At 44.3% G+C, this 18,096-nt stretch overlaps 1 protein-coding gene across 1 annotated transcript in view; it reads left to right on the forward strand.

Moving 5' to 3' along the window:
• Positions 1–2,258: 2,258 nt before the first annotated feature.
• Positions 2,259–18,096, forward strand: part of LOC118370939 (serine/threonine-protein kinase WNK1-like) — a 51,707-nt gene continuing 35,869 nt past the window's right edge. The window contains 2 exon segments of the mRNA XM_035756178.2: positions 2,259–2,421; positions 6,490–7,721. Of these exon segments, the coding sequence (XP_035612071.2) occupies positions 6,978–7,721 (744 nt within the window). The 5' untranslated portion in view covers positions 2,259–2,421; positions 6,490–6,977.

Raw genomic sequence — 18,096 nt, forward strand, 5'->3', positions numbered from 1 at the left:
TGGCTGTGCCGGGTGGAGATTATAACAGAACATGGCCAAGATGTTCAAATATTCATAAATGACCAGCATGGTCGAATAATAATAAGGCAGAACAGTTGAAACTGGAGCAGCAGCACAGTCAGGTGGACTGGGGACAGCAAGGAGTCATCAAGTCAGGTAGTCCTGGGGCACGGTCCTAGGGCTCAGGTCCTCCGAGAGAGAGAAAGAAAGAGAGAATTAGAGAGAGCATATGTGGGGTGGCCAGTCGTCTTCTGGCTGTGCCGGGTGGAGATTATAACAGAACATGGCCAAGATGTTCAAATTTTCATAAATGACCAGCATGGTCGAATAATAGTAAGCCAGAACAGTTGAAACTGGAGCAGCAGCATGGCCAGGTGGACTGGGGACAGCAAGGAGTCATCATGTCAGGTAGTCCTGGGGCATGGTCCTAGGGCTCAGGTCAGTTGAAACTGGAGCAGCAGCATGGCCAGGTGGACTGGGGACAGCAAGGAGTCATCATGTCAGGTAGTCCTGGGGCATGGTCCTAGGGCTCAGGTCCTCCGAGAGAGAGAAAGAAGGAGAGAATTAGAGAACGCACACTTAGATTCACACAGGACACCGAATAGGACAGGAGAAGTACTCCAGATATAACAAACTGACCCTAGCCCCCTGACACAAACTACTGCAGCATAAATACTGGAGGCTGAGACAGGAGGGGTCAGGAGACACTGTGGCCCCATCCGAGGACACCCCCGGACAGGAAGGATATAACCCCACCCACTTTGCCAAAGCACAGCCCCCACACCACTAGAGGGATATCTTCAACCACCAACTTACCATCCTGAGACAAGGCTGAGTATAGCCCACAAAGATCTCTCAATCAAGTTAGATTTTTTTGCAAAGAAGGGCACCTATTGGTTGATGGGTGACAGTGAAAACATGTTTTTGCAAATGTATTGAAAATGAAATAAAGAAATATATTTTTTAGATAAGTAGAAATATGAAATGTACATACAATACTTTGTGGAAGCAACGTTGGCAGCGATTACAGCTGTGAGTTTTTATGGGTAAGTCTGTCTCTAAGAGCATTCCACACTTGGATTGTTTTGCCTGTGCTTAGCTTCATTCCATTTATTTTTCATCCTGAAAACTCCTCAGTCCTTAACAATTACAAGCATAACCATAATGTGATGCAGCCAACACTATGCTTGAAAATATGGAGAGTGGTACTCAGTAATGTGTTGTATTGGATTTGCCCCAATTATTACACTTTGTTTTCAGGACAAAAAGTTAATTCCTTTCCACATTTTTTTGCAGTATTACTTTAATACCTTGTTGCAAACAGGATGCATGTTTTGGAATATTTGTATTCTTTACGGGCTTCCTTTTCACTCTGTCAATTAGGTTAGAATTGTGGAATAACTACAAAGTTGTTGATCAATCCCCAATCTATCAATAGGTGCCCTTCTTTGCGAGGCATTGGAAAACCTCCCTGGTCTTCATGGTTGAATCTGTGTTTGAAATGTACTGCTCGACTGAGGGACCTTAGAGATAACTGCATATGTGGGGTACAGAGATGAGGTAGTCACAAAAAAAACCAACACATTTTAAAAACTATTATTGCACACAGTCCAATCAGCTGATTATGTGACTTGCAAAACACATATTTACTCCTGAACGTTTTTTGGCATGCCAGAACAAAGGGGTTGAATACTTATTGACTAAAGATATTTCAGCATTTCATGAATTCGTAAAAGAAACATAATTCCACTTTGACATTATGGTGTATTGTGTGTGTATGGGCCAGTGACAATTCAAAAATTGTATCACAACAAAATGTGGAAAAAGTCAAAGGGTCTGAATACTTTCTGAAGGCACCGTACATATTATACTGTAAATACACTGTAAATATTCCCGCTCCTTCAGTCATTTGAAACCTAAATCCCCTGCTCAGGCTCGACAGGATGGGACCACACGAGTCAGTCAGTACCAATGATGAACAGTGCATTCAGAAACTATTCAGACCATTTGACTTTTCCACATTTGTTGTGATACAGCTTAAGTTGAAAATGAAATCCATTTTTTGTATGTCACTGGCCCACACACACACACACACACACACACACACACACACACACACACACACACACACAGGTTTTTTTTCGTCGTTTGTGTGGAATAATGTTAATTTGATTTTTCCTGGAGACAGTGGAATTTACTTTTCTTTAGTGCATTTTTCACCCCTGTCCAGTTGGTGGTGACAATGTACATTTTTCCGTGTCGTTCGCCAATAAACCCAAAGAAGAAGAATCAACGCTGCCTGTTTGTGTTTGGAAGGCTCCAACCGGCTCCTTTGGCAAGGACCTTCTTGGGTAAACAAATGTCTCGGAGTTTTCTCACAACTTGATGGATACTTATGGATGGAAACTTGACCACACAACGGTAAATGAAACTAACGATTAACGTATTTCTATTAGTATTCTATGAGCGGGAGAGAAATCGCAGTTTTGGCAACGCGGAACTGTCCTTCCATGTTCTATGCGGAGATGGGCTAACAAAGAACTCTCGCTCCAGCCTACCAACGCGAATTAGACAGATTTCAAACAGTCAAGTGCCAAATCTCATGTTCGTTTTTTGTCTTATTATTATTATTATTGTTTTGTTATCGTTTCGATTTCACGATGTAATTTGACAAACGTTAATCAATTGTTATTTTATCAAGTTGGGGTAGCTAACTGTTAAGTTGCTAGTCGCCATCGTTGCTCGGTAACTTAAAGTAGTTAGCTAACTGAGATATTTCCAAAGACAGTATAGTGTGAAGGTAGGCTAACTGCTTCTCCGACCACACTTGTTGGCGATACCATGGGGACCTTGGCTACTTAGCTCATGCGTAGAAACACGTCGTCGGGTCTAACGGTCGTCTCGCGCCGAACTGCGCATGTGCAGGCTGTCAACTCAAAGGCACTCCTGTGATATAAAGTTATTTTTTTACGAAAATGAAAACGTGCCAATTGGTCAGTTTCACGAGGTTGGAGTAATAAGATGTTAAACCACTTAAGACATTTGCCTCAATATAGGTTGCGCCTTTAGATTTTGAGAAAATTAACAACCAGGTAAGAATTGTTCACTTCTCTGGTTTGATTGGTCTGTTTCTCAAGCATTCCCGGAGGTCTTGCAATGTTGCGGCTTTGGGTTTAGAAACTTTTTATATTTCTATCACTAATTTTTAGGTAAGTTAATAATACTTGCTAGCTAACTGCGCAGTCGCAATGGAATGATGGGGAGCTAACTAACTAGTAGCTAACGTTTGTCGAAAGACTATACAGAAAAATAAAAAGACGATAGATTTATTTTTTTAACGTTTTTTTTTCTTTGTAGTTTCTTCTACCAGATCTATTGTGTTATATTCTCCTACATTCAATTCAAATTTCCACAAACTTCAAAGTGTTTCCTTTCAAATGGTACCAAGAATATGCATATTCTTGCTTCAGGGCCTGATCTACAGGCAGTTGGATTTGACTATGTGATTTTAGGGGAAAATAGAGAAAAAGTTAGGCTAAAACTGTTAATCCAATATAAATCCCCAATCACAATTGTAACATCTTTGATTGCAGGCGACGTTGGCTCGCTAAACTAAACTCGTATATAAATAGGTGTCTGTCGTCTGTCGAGACTGTCGTCTCGGCCGAACTGCGCATGTGTAGGCCGTAAAATCAAAGGCACTCCTTTAATATCAAGTTGCTTTTAGGGAAATTAAAACATTTCACTTTCACGAGGTTGGGAATAATAACGTGTTCAACTAGTTATGACGTTAGCTATAATCAAGGTTGTTACTTTAGAGTTCGGGAAAATGAACAGCTAAGAAGTAATCTTTCACTTCTCTGATTTATCAAACTCTGAACCCAAAAAGATCCCAGAAATGTTCAATACGCACCAAAAGGTTGTTCTAATTTTGTGCACAAATTTGTTAACTAGTGGTTAGAGTGTTGGACTTGTAACTGAAAGGTTGCACGATCGAATCCCCAGCTGACAAGGTAAAAATCTGTTCTGCCCCTGAACAAGGCAGTTAACCCACTGTTCCTAGGCCATCATTGAAAATAAGAATGATTTGTTCTTAACTGACTTGCCTAGTTAAATAAAGGCAAAATAAAAAGTGAGCTTTTCTCCTTTGCCAAAATCCACTTGTCCACTTGTCAGGTGTGGTGTAACAGTATAACTTTAGACCGTCCCCTCGCCGGGCGCGAACCACATCAACAACAGTCACCCACGAAGCATCGTTACCCATCTCTCCACAAAAGCCGCGGCCCTTGCAGAGCAAGGGGAACCACTACTTCAAGGTCTCAGAGCAAGTGACGTCACCAATTGAAACGCTATTTAGCGCGCACCACCGCTAACTAGCTAGCCGTTTCACATCCGTTACAGTGGCACATCAAGAAGCCGGTTAAACAGCATGATCACAGGTGCATGTTGTGCTGGGGACAACTGAAGACCACTCTAAAATGTCCAGTTGTGTCACACAACACAATGCCACAGATGTTTCAAGAGTGTGCAATTGGCATGCTGACTGCAGGAATGTCCACCAGGGCTGTTACCAGAGAATTTAATGTTAATTGTCTACCATAAGCCGCCTCCAACATAATTTTTGAGAATTTGGCAGTATGTTCAAACGCCTCACAACTGCAAACCAGGTGTGTGGGCGAGCGGTTTGCTGATGTCAATGCTGTGAACAGAATGCCCCATGGTGGCGGTAGGGTTATGGTATGGGCAGGCATAAGCTACGGACAACCAACATAATTGCATTTTATCGATGGCAATTTGAATGCACAGAGATACCGTGGTGAGATCCTGAGCCCCATTGTCTTGACATTCATCCCCCATTCATCCCCCATGTTGCAAGGATCTGTATACAATTCCTGGAAGCTGAAAATGTCCCAGTTCTTCCATTGCCTGTGTACTCAGCAGACATGTCACACTGTTGCGCATGTTTGGGATGCTCTGGATCGACGTGTACAACAGTGTGTTCCAGTTCCCGGCAATATCCAGCGACTTTGCATAGCCATTGAAGAGGAGTGGGACAACATTCCACAGGCCACACTCAACAGCCGAAGATGTGTCGCGCTACATGAGGCAAATGGTGGTCACACCAGATACTGACATACCTTGTGACCAACAGATGCATGTCTGTATTCCCAGTCATGTGAAATCCATAGATTAGGGCCTAATGAATTCATTTCAATTTACCATTTTTCTGTACATGAACTGTAACTCTATGAAATTGTTGCATGTTGCATTTATATTTTTGTTGTGTGTGAGATATATATATATATATATATAACACACACACACACACACACACAAAATAACTGATTAAATATTGAATTTGGCATTTACTGCTATAGCCCATAGAAATGTATTGAATAACACATTCATATATGACAAAACAGAAAGTAAATACATAATAAGGAACAAGGTTTTGAAGTGAGATCTATACCTGAGAGGGAAAAGAACTTAGAAAAAATAAATGTACACCCATGTTTGGTCATATTATTTTTGGCACATTTTACCCCCTATGCATGTTTTACAGCCCGGTACTTACACCCCTGAAGATTGTGTGCGTCTTAGAGCAGAACAACCGACACCTTTGTGAGTCTCCCCTTTCAATATTGGTGTGTAACTCTGACGGTTCGGTCTGGACATTCGGTTTTGTGAGAGGACCTCAAAATGACAAAGTCAGTGACAGAGTTGAGACGATTGTTGTCGTACAGCCAAACAACCGACACTGTCACATATTAGTTTGTAGCTCAGACGGTTCGGGTTTTACAGACGGTTTCGTGACAATTTTCTTGTATGGGTCATCGTGTAGAAAAAGGCCACTTTCACAAGCTCCCATGTTATGGAATAGGCGTAAACTTTATATCGGCGGAAAGAGGGCCTTGAGTTGCAGCCACTACAACAAACAGTAAGTCTCTAGCATTAACACACAGGGAGCTATTCAATATTCAAAATGACGTCACTTTGTGAGGCACAGGTGTGTCAATCGACTCTAGGGGGTTTAATCAATGTGGTTTAGACCCATAACAGTGTGACATAACAAGGATAGAGGGTTGCATAAAACCTTGTAGTGTTTCAAAGCTGCTGTTGGGTTGGCGTTGAATGCAGTCGACTACAACGTTCAAGCCAATGAAGCTACTGTCGTATTATGTGTAAATATTGTGATATTTAGTTACCTAGTTGAATCACTGTTACTCTGCTGTGTACTGTAAAGCTTGACCACTACAACACGGTAGCTACAGATATTCACTCTGTAAATGTACTGCTTCTTAACAACTTTTTTTAAACAGACATTCCTCAAACCTCTTTGCACTCATTGTGGGAATTTGGCCTGATAAGTCAGGAATTCTAGATTTTCTGACCAAACCCTCACCTCGCCTGCCCTTAAACCAGTTTTCCCTTTCCCCCCTGAATTTTGTTATGCTGATCTCATCTCTCCCTGCTTCTTTCCCCCTGCAGTGACACTTGATCTCAGCTGGCAGTGTGTGGCCTGTCGTTGCCTGCAGTGAAGCTCAGTGCCTGGAGCAGAGTCTAGCTCTTTCCCCCACCCTGGTGGCTCCTTATGATGGATTGCGGTTGTACCTGGTTTGTTGCGGCATGGATGGTGTGTATCTAAAGGGTCTTGTGTATCAGCATCAGCTTTTCCTGTTCCGTGACTGTGTTCTGTTCATTTCCATCTACAAAAGAACACCCTCCATCCAGACGCTGAGCCCTGTACACCTGCAGACTGTTTTAAAGCAACAAGCACACAGCTAGGAATAGGAAAGGGGAGATCTGCAAAACAAGCTCCTGTTTAGTGGCAGTCTGATTTAAAAAATCAAAAAACGTTTTTTTTTTTTTTTTTTTGACCAGATAGATTTGTTTAATTCCAAAACCTGTATGGAGGACGTTTGACTTCCCTTTTCTCTGTTGAATCGTATCCGCTCACTCTCGCGTTGGGTGGTGGGATGTCGGAAAAGCCCAACGACAAGATGGTGAAGTTCCTGGCTCCCCTTTCCAAGAGTGGTAATGGCAACGTAAACAACGGATCTGGCTCGGACTCACTTGTTGGTGAAAGGGTGGCAGTGGAGGTGAGGCACCGCCACCACACCATGGAGCGCGATCGCTGCACCGCTGAATATCGACCATTCTTCCGCCGCAGCGTCATCAGCGACTCTAATGCCACCGCCCTTGACCTCCCCTTACCCAGTACAATCCCTATCTTCGCTCCCATTGTACCCCCCGTGCAAGATGTGTCCCATCCTGCCGGTCCACCCCCCACCCCAAGACCTGCACCCCGTGTGACTGTGACAGAGAGTGAAGGAGGAGAAGTGAAGGTAGATGTGTCTGTAGAGCAGGAGGCTGCCGTAGTACAAGATATCTGTGATGGGGAAGCAGTAGTGACTCAGCCAGCATACAGTCTAGCTGCCCAACCGCCAAGCCATACGACAGAACCTGGGAGTGGCGGTGAAGTGAAAGAGAGGGAAGAGGGGGAGGAAGAGAAGGAGAAAGCCCGGGTGGAGGCTGAACAGAGAGAGGCTGAGAAAAAGGTGCAGGATGACATCGAGGAAGCAGAGACTAAAGCGGTGGGAACGTCGCCGGATGGGCGTTTCCTGAAGTTTGACATTGAGATTGGACGTGGTTCCTTCAAGACTGTCTACAAGGGCCTGGACACAGAGACCACAGTGGAGGTGGCATGGTGTGAGCTGCAGGTAAGAGCATGTGCTTTTTAACTTTTTATTGATTTAACCTTTATTTAACTAGGCCTTTCATTTACTGGCCCAACACTAACTACTAGGCTACCTGCATCTCAATACTATCTATTTAATAAATGTGTATCCTCAAATCCCTCTCTTCATGACTACTGAGGTCTAGGCCCATAAGTCTACATACCTATCTTTCCTTCCTGTGACTGTGGTACTGTCATGCGGTCTGAGTCACATTCAGGGCATTTGGACATAAACTGTGTGTGTCACCGGTGACACACCCTCAGGTGTTTTAAATCAGTCACAGTCATCCCAGCGTGTCCCTTCACATTGCCGTGCTCTGGTGATGCAAATTTACATGCAACTTTACGTGCACTGATATCATAGGCTAATTTATTAGGGGGTAATTCACCAACTGAGTAAGTGGAAACTAAAAAAACATGAGCTAGTTTGCCAACTCTAAATATTATACCCACTGCTAGTAGCCGTCTATTAATACATTTAATATCCTAAAAACTTTGCAGTTGTAGCCTACCACCCAATCGCAATGGCCAATGCGCGTGCTGTATCTCAAAGCCGTATCAAATATCTGTTGTAAAATAGTTGCTAATAATCCTCCTGATATTAGTTTAGTACACTAGTGCAATGTCTCTTTTGTTCTTCCGAACCCTCACCTTTGTATTTATTATAGACCTTATCTCGTTAGTTGAGTTCCTGGCATTTCCTCTTTGAGATCTAGCCTGTTGCCAATAGCAATGTTACAGAGCTTACTAGGATTGTGACAATACCAATATTGTGACAAGGAAACAAATCACAGGGGATTTAACTCGTTTAGGAAAACATCCCTAATGTCGGAAACAAACGTCATTATTTTGTCATCCAGAGTCAAATGGATTTATTTTCCAGGCTATAGCACACTATTTTACATACCGCAGGTTTTTAAAGAACCAGAGTGTGTGGCCTGCTTCGTGTTTTCATTTTTGCCATGGAAAAGATATTGTGATTCTGGTATTGTCCCAGCCCTAGGGACAACAATATATTTTCGATCAGGATGGACCCCTTCCTGAATATAAGGGTCATCTTCATTAGTGCATAATGCAGCAAAGCTTTCTAAATGGAATTTGACAATGTGTTCATATTGACCATTTAGTACCTACTACATGGGTCTATGCCACCACAACACCGGTGCCTGTTCACGTTCCAGTAGAATCTCGTGGCCCACAGCCAGAGTGATTTCCTCCCTGATTCAGTCTCCTGAGTCACAGCCACAGCTTTTTTCCCTTTTAATTGTTTGGATTCTTTCTGGTCAGAGGAAGGGCGCTAGAGTGGCCCCACACTTCCTCATTTTGTGATGGTTTTTTATTTATTTTTATGTAAAGAATGTGTTCTTCCTCATTGTGGTATTGGTTTGACAAGTGTTTCACAATGTGTTTATCCTTTACTCGTACAGTCACACAGAGCTGTGTTGCATGTTTTGTCTTGAAGGTCATGATGTTAAATTACAACTTCAAGTTGAAGACAATCACCCACTAATTTGTCATTTTTGCCGATTAAACGTGTAAGCTAGTAATGTGTCTCGCGTTAATGCAAAATAAATAAATAAATAAATAAACTTTCTGCTCCACATCAGACACTTCTCCACTCGGATGAGAATTCAAAGGTTGGTTATATACCCTGTATATAAAAACAAATGACCATATACAGTGCTCGCTTTGTCATTATGGGGTAGTGTGTGTAGATGGATTAAATGATTTTCCTTCATCAAATTTGAGAAAAAGGCTGTAACGTAACAAAATGTGGAACGTCAAGGGGTCTGAATACTTATTATTAGTGAAACTGCCTTGTATTCAGACCCCTTGACTTTCCACATTTTGTTACGTTACAGCCTTTTTCTCAAATTTGATGAAGGAAAATCATTTAATCCATCTACACACACTACCCCATAATGACAAAGCAAACATTTATTAAAAATGAAAAACAGATATTGCATTTAAATAAGTATTCAGCCCCTTTACTCAGTACTTTGTTGAAGCACCTTTGGCAGCGATTACAGCCTGGTGTCTTTGGTATGACACTACAAACTTGGCACAGCTGTATTTGGTGAATTTCTCCCATTATTCTCTGCAGATCCTCTCAAGCTCTGTCAGGTTGGATGGGGAGCGTTGCTGGACAGATATTTTCAGGTCTCTCCAGGGATGTTCAATCGGGTTCAAGTCCCGGGCTCTGGCTGAGCCACTCAAGGACATTCAGAGACTTGTCCTGAAGCCACTCCTGCATTGTCATGGCTGTGTGCTTGGGGTATTTGTTTGGTGAACCTTCGCCCCAGTCTGAGGTCCTGGGCACTCTGGAGCAGGTTTTCTTCAAGGATCTCTCTTTACTTTTCTCCCTTCATCTTTGCCTCGATCCTGACTAGTCTCCCAGTCCCTGCCGTTGAAAAACATCCCCACAGCATGATGCTGACACCACCGTGCTTCACCGTAGGGATGGTGCCAGGTTTCTTCCAGACCTGACGCTTGGCATTCAGGCCAACAAGTTCTATGTTGGTTTCATTAGACCAGAGAATCTTGTTTCTCATGGTTTGAGAGTCTTTTGGTGCCTTTTGGCAAACACCAAGTGGGCTGTTGTGCCTTTTACTGAGAAATGGCTTCCGTTTAGCCACTACCATGAAGGCCTGATAGGTGGAAAGTGGAAAAAGTCAAGGGGTCTGAATGCTTTCCGAATGCACAGTCTTTATATTGACACTCTCTGAGCCTGTCATAACAATCACAGATCCCACACATACCAAGAATGTGGAGATGCTGCTATCACATCCCTTCCCCCTCCTCAGCCCAGAGAGAGAATTCTGCACATGCTCAGTCCGCCCCTGAGCTCATTGCTTTTGTGAATTTAAAATGGGTCAGATTCCTGACTGATGAATTCCTAATCTCCTGTGTGAAGTGCAGCAGGCTGGCCTGCCAAGGCCTGTTTCTTCAGCTCTCTATCTATCCATCTTCTATCCCCTCCTCCCCCCTCCACTTAGTCCCTTCTCTCTCCCCTTCCACACTCCATCCATTCTACAGAGATTATGCTGATAGTGGCATGTGACTAATCTCTCCCCAGGATTCAGACATAAAGCATATAACCAATCAAGCTGCACATTTGATTTTCTATTGCCTCAGGATATATTCTTGCCTTTTCTTTATTTTGTGCTCCCTCTCGAACTCTACATTTCAAATCTTTGTCACAAACATAAATTGGTGTGTGCTACGCCATTGCTGAGAAGTATAAGTTAACTATCTAAGATCTGCAAAATAAATGATCTCCAGCTCAGGGCTCCAGCTATGCATTTGGTTTGCTAACTTGCTAGCTTGCAAGATCAAGCTTCTTGGGTACAGAAGAGACAATCTCCTCCTGGATCAAGATCCCCGCTGCCTAAATTTTTTTTGAGCGTAAAAAAATATATATGTTTTTTGAATGAAATATTGCCCATTGTGTGGTAATACCGTATACCCTGGTATGGTACAGGAATGGTATGAAACTCCAAAAGTCAATACCACCCAACCCTAGTAGGCACTATGCTGGGAGGTGCTGAAATCCCCTCACACAGTTATTAAAGCTGTCCTATGATCAGTAAAACTAAAGCACAAGGCTTTATTCCCCAGACATAGTCTAGGTTATACACTGCTGAAAAAAAAGGGAACACTAAAATAACACATCCTAGATCTGAATGAATGAAATATTCTTATTAAATACTTTTTTCATTACATAGTTGAATGTGCTGATAACAAAATCACACAAATTATCAATGGAAATCAAATTTATCAACCCATGGAGGTCTGGATTTGGAGTCTCACTCAAAATTAAAGTGGAAAACCACACTACAGGCTGATCCAACTTTGATGTAATGTCCTTAAAACAAGTCAAAATGAGGCTCAGTAGTGTGTGTGTGGCCTCCACGTGCCTGTATGACCTCCCTACAACGCCTGGGCATGCTCCTGATGAGGTGGACAGTCTGTGGTGCAACGTGGCGTTGGTGGATGGAGCGAGACATGATGTCCCAGATGTGCTCAATTGGATTCAGGTCTGGGGTACGGGCGGGCCAGTCCATAGCATCAATGCCTTCCTCTTGCAGGAACTGCTGACACACTCCAGCCACATGAGGTCTTGCATTGTCTTGCATTAGGATGAACCCAGGGCCAACCGCACCAGCATATGGTCTCACAAGGGGTCTGAGGATCTCATCTTGGTACCTAGTGGCAGTCAGGCTACCTCTGGCGAGCACATGGAGGGCTGTGCGGCCCCCCAAAGAAATGCCACCCCACACCATGACTGACCCACCGCCAAACCGGTCATGCTGGAGGATGTTGCAGGCAGCAGAACGTTCTCCACGGCGTCTCCAGACGGTCACGTCTGTCACATGCTCAGTGTGAACCTGCTTTCATATGTGAAGAGCACAGGGTGCCAGTGGCGAATTTGCCAATCTTTGTGTTCTCTGGCAAATGCCAAATGTCCTGCACGGTGTGGGGCTGTAAGCACAACCCCCACCTGTGGACGTCGGGCCCTCATACCACCCTCATGGAGTCTGTTTCTGACCGTTTGAGCAGACACATGCACATTTGTGGCCTGCTGGAGGTCATTTTGCAGGGCTCTGGCAGTGCTCCTCCTGCTCTTCCTTGCACAAAGGCGGAGGTAGCGGTCCTGCTGCTGGGTTGTTGCCCTTCTACGGCCTCCTCCACGTCTCCTGATGTACTGGCCTGTCTCCATCAGCCAGGAAGCATAGGAACTGAGAAGTGGTCTGTTATCACCTGCAGAACCACTCCTTTATTGCGGGTGTCTTGCTAATTGCCTATAATTTCCACCTGTTGTCTATCCCATTTGCACAACAGCATGTGAAATTTATTGTCAATCAGTGTTGCTTCCTAAGTGGACAGTTTGATTTCACAGAAGTGTGATTGACTTGGAGTTACATTGTGTTGTTTAAGTGTTCCCTTTATTTTTTGAGCAGTGTACAACACCCACCCCAACCCCATGTACACCGAGGCCCATCTCTTCCCTCACAGACTAGAATAGACCAGACATGCTTTCCAGCCTCCCAGCTCCAGACAAAGCCGGTGTGTGAAGACTGGTCACGGAGGACGGGTATCACCAGGGCTCTATTAGGTGTTCTTTGATATTTTGCTGTGGGACCTAACATTTTATTTTGGAACCAGGGGGGGAAAAAAATTGTTGTAATGATAGGCTTCACTGTGCAATTGTTTGAGTGCCCTAGAGAAAAAAGTGAGCACAGATTTTAATATTTTTTATTTTTTATTTTTTTTATTTCACCTTTATTTAACCAGGTAGGCTAGTTGAGAACAAGTTCTCATTTGCAACTGCGACCTGGCCAAGATAAAGCATAGCAGTGTGAACAGACAACACAGAGTTACACATGGAGTAAACAATTAGCAAGTCAATAACACAGTAGAAAAAAATGGGCAGTCTATATACAATGTGTGCAAAAGGCATGAGGAGGTAGGCGAATAATACAATTTTGCAGATTAACACTGGAGTGATAAATGATCAGATGGGCATGTACAGGTAGAGATATTGGTGTGCAAAAGAGCAGAAAAGTAAATAAATAAAAACAGTATAAAAACAGTATGGGAATGAGGTAGGTGAAAAAGGGTGAGCTATTTACCTATAGACTATGTACAGCTGCAGCGATCGGTTAGCTGCTCGGATAGCTGATGTTTGAAGTTGGTGAGGGAGATAAAAGTCTCCAACTTCAGCGATTTTTGCAATTCGTTCCAGTCACAGGCAGCAGAGTACTGGAACGAAAGGCGGCCAAATGAGGTGTTGGCTTTAGGGATGATCAGTGAGATACACCTGCTGGAGCGCGTGCTACGGATGGGTGTTGCCATCGTGACCAGTGAACTGAGATAAGGCGGAGCTTTACCTAGCATGGACTTGTAAATGACCTGGAGCCAGTGGGTCTGGCGACGAATATGTAGTGAGGGCCAGCCGACTAGAGCATACAAGTCGCAGTGGTGGGTGGTATAAGGTGCTTTAGTGACAAAACGGATGGCACTGTGATAGACTGCATCCAGTTTGCTGAGTAGAGTGTTGGAAGCCATTTTGTAGATGACATCGCCGAAGTCGAGGATCGGTAGGATAGTCAGTTTTACTAGGGTAAGCTTGGCAGCGTGAGTGAAGGAGGCTTTGTTGCGGAATAGAAAGCCGACTCTGGATTTGATTTTTGATTGGAGATGTTTGATGTGAGTCTGGAAGGAGAGTTTGCAGTCTAGCCAGACACCTAGGTACTTATAGATGTCCACATATTCAAGGTTGGAACCATCCAGGGTGGTGATGCTAGTCGGGCATGCGGGTGCAGGCAGCGATCGGTTGAAAAGCATGCATTTGGTTTTACTCGCGTTTAAGAGCAGTTGGAGGCCACGGAAGGAGTGCTGTATGGCATTGAAGCTCGTTTGGAGGTTTGATAGCACAGTGTCCAATGACGGGCCGAAAGTATATAGAATGGTGTCGTCTGCGTAGAGGTGGATCAGGGAATCGCCCGCAGCAAGAGCAACATCATTGATATATACAGAGAAAAGAGTCGGCCCGAGAATTGAACCCTGTGGCACCCCCATAGAGACTGCCAGAGGACCGGACAGCATGCCCTCTGATTTGACACACTGAACTCTGTCTGCAAAGTAATTGGTGAACCAGGCAAGGCAGTCATCCGAAAAACCGAGGCTGTTGAGTCTGCCGATAAGAATTTGGTGATTGACAGAGTCGAAAGCCTTGGCGAGGTCGATGAAGACGGCTGCACAGTACTGTCTTTTATCGATGGCGGTTATGATATCATTTAGTACCTTGAGTGTGGCTGAGGTGCACCCGTGACCGGCTCGGAAACCAGATTGCACAGCGGAGAAGGTACGGTGGGATTCGAGATGGTCAGTGACCTGTTTGTTGACTTGGCTTTCGAAGACCTTAGATAGGCAGGGCAGGATGGATATAGGTCTATAGCAGTTTGGGTCCAGGGTGTCTCCTCCTTTGAAGAGGGGATGACTGCGGCAGCTTTCAATCCTTGGGGATCTCAGACGATATGAAAGAGAGGTTGAACAGGCTGGTAATAGGGGTTGCGACAATGGCGGCAGATAGTTTCAGAAATAGCGGGTCCAGATTGTCAAGCCCAGCTGATTTGTACGGGTCCAGGTTTTGCAGCTCTTTCAGAACATCTGCTATCTGGATTTGGGTAAAGGAGAACCTGGAGAGGCTTGGGTGAGGAACTACGGGGCGGAGCTGTTGGCCGAGGTTGGAGTAGCCAGGCGGAAGGCATGGCCAGCCGTTGAGAAGTGCTTATTGAAGTTTTCGATAATCATGGATTTATCGGTGGAGACCGTGTTTCCTAGCCTCAGTGCAGTGGGCAGCTGGGAGGAGGTGCTCTTGTTCTCCATGGACTTCACAGTGTCCCAGAACTTTTTGGAGTTGGAGCTACAGGATGCAAACTTTTGCCTGAAGAAGCTGGCCTTAGCTTTCCTGACTGACTGCGTGTATTGGTTCCTGACTTCCCTGAACAGTTGCATATCACGGGGCTATTCGATGCTATTGCAGTCCGCCACAGGATGTTTTTGTGCTGGTCGAGGGCAGTCAGGTCTGGAGTGAACCAAGGGCTGTATCTGTTCTTGGTTCTGCATTTTTGAACGGAGCATGCTTATCCAAAATGGTGAGGAAGTTACTTTTAAAGAATGACCAGGCATCCTCAACTGACGGGATGAGGTCAATGTCCTTCCAGGATACACGGGCCAGGTCGATTAGAAAGGCCTGCTCACAGAAGTGTTTTAGGGAGCGTTTGACAGTGATGAGGGTGGTCGTTTGACTGCGGCTCCGTGGCGGATACAGGCGATGAGGCAGTGATCGCTGAGATCCTGGTTGAAGACAGCGGAGGTATATTTGGAGGGCCAGTTGGTCAGGATGACGTCTATGAGGGTGCCCTTGTTTACAGAGTTAGGGTTGTACCTGGTGGGTTCCTTGATGATTTGCGTGAGATTGAGGGCATCTAGCTTAGATTGTAGGACTGCCGGGGTGTTAAGCATATCCCAGTTTAGGTCACCTAACAGGACAAACTCTGAAGCTAGATGGGGGCGATCAATTCACAAATGGTGTCCAGGGCACAGCTGGGAGCTGACGGGGGTCGGTAGCAGGCGGCAACAGTGAGAGACTTGTTTCTGGAGAGAGTAATTTTCAAAATTAGTAGTTCAAACTGTTTGGGTATGGACCTGGAAAGTATGACATTACTTTGCAGGCTATCTCTGCAGTAGACTGCGACTCCGCCCCCTTTGGCAGTTCTATCTTGACGGAAGATGTTATAGTTGGGTATGGAAATCTCTGAATTTTTGGTGGCCTTCCTGAGCCAGGATTCAGACACGGCAAGGACATCAGGGTTAGCAGAGTGTGCTAAAGCAGTGAGTAAAACAAACTTAGGGAGGAGGCTTCTGATGTTGACATGCATAAAACCAAGACTTTTCGATCACAGAAGTCAACAAATGAGGGTACCTGGGGACATGCAGGGCCTGGGTTTACCTCCACATCACCCGCGGAACAGAGAAGGAGTAGTATGAGGTGCGGCTAAAGGCTATCAAAACTGGTCGCCTAGAGCGTTGGGGGCAGAGGATAAGAGGAGCAGGTTTCTGGGCATGGTAGAATATATTCAGGGCATAATGCGCAGACAGGGGTATGGTGGGGTGCGGGTACAGCGGAGGTAAGCCCAGGCACTGGGTGATGATGAGAGAGGTTGTATCTCTGGACATGCTGGTTGTAATGGGTGAGGTCACCGCATGTGTGGGGGGTGGGACAAAGGAGGTAACAGGGGTATGCAGAGTGGATCTAGGGGCTCCATTGTGAACTAAAACAATGATAACTAACCTGAACAACAGTATACAAGGCATATTGACATTTGGGAGAGACATACAGCGAGGCATACAGTAATCACAGGTGTTGAATTGGGAAAGCTAGCTAAAAACAGTAGGCGAGGCTAATCAGCTAGCACAACAAACAGCAGGTAAAATGGCGTTGACTAGGCAACTGGGTCGACAGATAAAACAAACAAGCAGAATGGAGTACCGTGATTAATGGACAGTCCAGCGTGCGTCAGCTATGTAGCCAAGAGATCAGTGTCCAGGGGCAGCGGTGGATGGGCAGGGAAGCTGGGCTGGCGAGTGTTATCCAGGTTTTAAAAAAAAAAAACTAACAATGACTAAATAGCTTGTAGCTAGTTAGCTGGTTAGCGTCTGGAGGTTCTTGAGTGTGTCATAAAAATAAAATAAAAATTAAAGGTGATAGCGATTCCGTATCACAGTGGGTGAGGCAGGTTTCCGGAAGGTATAAACAAAATAAAAATCAAAGAGAGATAGAAAGTAAATGGGTTCAGAGTGTTTAGAACGCAGTGAGCCAGATGGTTAGCAGGCCTGTGCTAACAAGCTAACAGTTCGTAGGCCCGGGCTAGACAAGCTAACCGTTAGAATGCACCAGCGATTTGTATTTCTTGTAACTTTCTGAAGAGAACTGCATGGGAATGCCTGTCTACCACTTTGTGTAGCCAGTTAGCGATGCCAAGTACCATCAAATATATTTGATTTTCTTCTCCTGGCCTCAAAAGTGATCTCCTGATGTGGTTTTAATCATTGTTATGGACTTGGAACATCAAATTATATATTTTTTAAATAAAAAAAAGAATAGATTTTGAGTGAACCTGGAAAAACTAAACTGAGTAGTTTTTTGTTGTGGTTTTTGATGTTATTATGACTGGTAAGTATTCTGAGTGGCTGGTAGATTTTTTTCATCTATCTGGTAACTTTACCAGTATATCTAACCCAGAGTCTGGTGGCACAGCTAGCACTGCGATGCAGTGCCTTAGACCACTGCTCCACCCGGAGGCCCGCCACACTGCTTCTTGACTCACTGTTCGGATAAAAGGATCGGGGTCCCGCTAGCGGGACAACTTCCGGTGAGACTGGAGGGCGCGTAATTCAATAAATATTCATTTATTCATTTATAAATGTCTATCAACTGAAAGCTTAAATTCTTGTTAATCTAACTGCACTGCCCTATTTACAGTAGCTATTACAGCGAAAACACACCATGCGATTGTTTGAGGACTGCACACCACATCTGATTTGTCATCCAAAGGGTCCCAGCTATAACATGTAGTGTCTTTAGATCAAATCCTTCTTTACATCCCAAAAAGTCAGTTTAGTTGGCGACATCGATATGAATAATCCACTCGTTCAACTTTCAGAGAAAGGAATCTGAAAATCTACCCCTAAACTTTGTTTCAACAAGTCAAAATACGTTTCTATTTACTCCTCAGATACCCTAAAATGTAATCAAACTATACTATTTATTTCTGAAAGAAGTATGTTAA

This window comes from Oncorhynchus keta, chromosome 22 (assembly GCF_023373465.1).
Source record: "Oncorhynchus keta strain PuntledgeMale-10-30-2019 chromosome 22, Oket_V2, whole genome shotgun sequence".
NCBI classification, from domain to species: domain Eukaryota; kingdom Metazoa; phylum Chordata; class Actinopteri; order Salmoniformes; family Salmonidae; genus Oncorhynchus; species Oncorhynchus keta.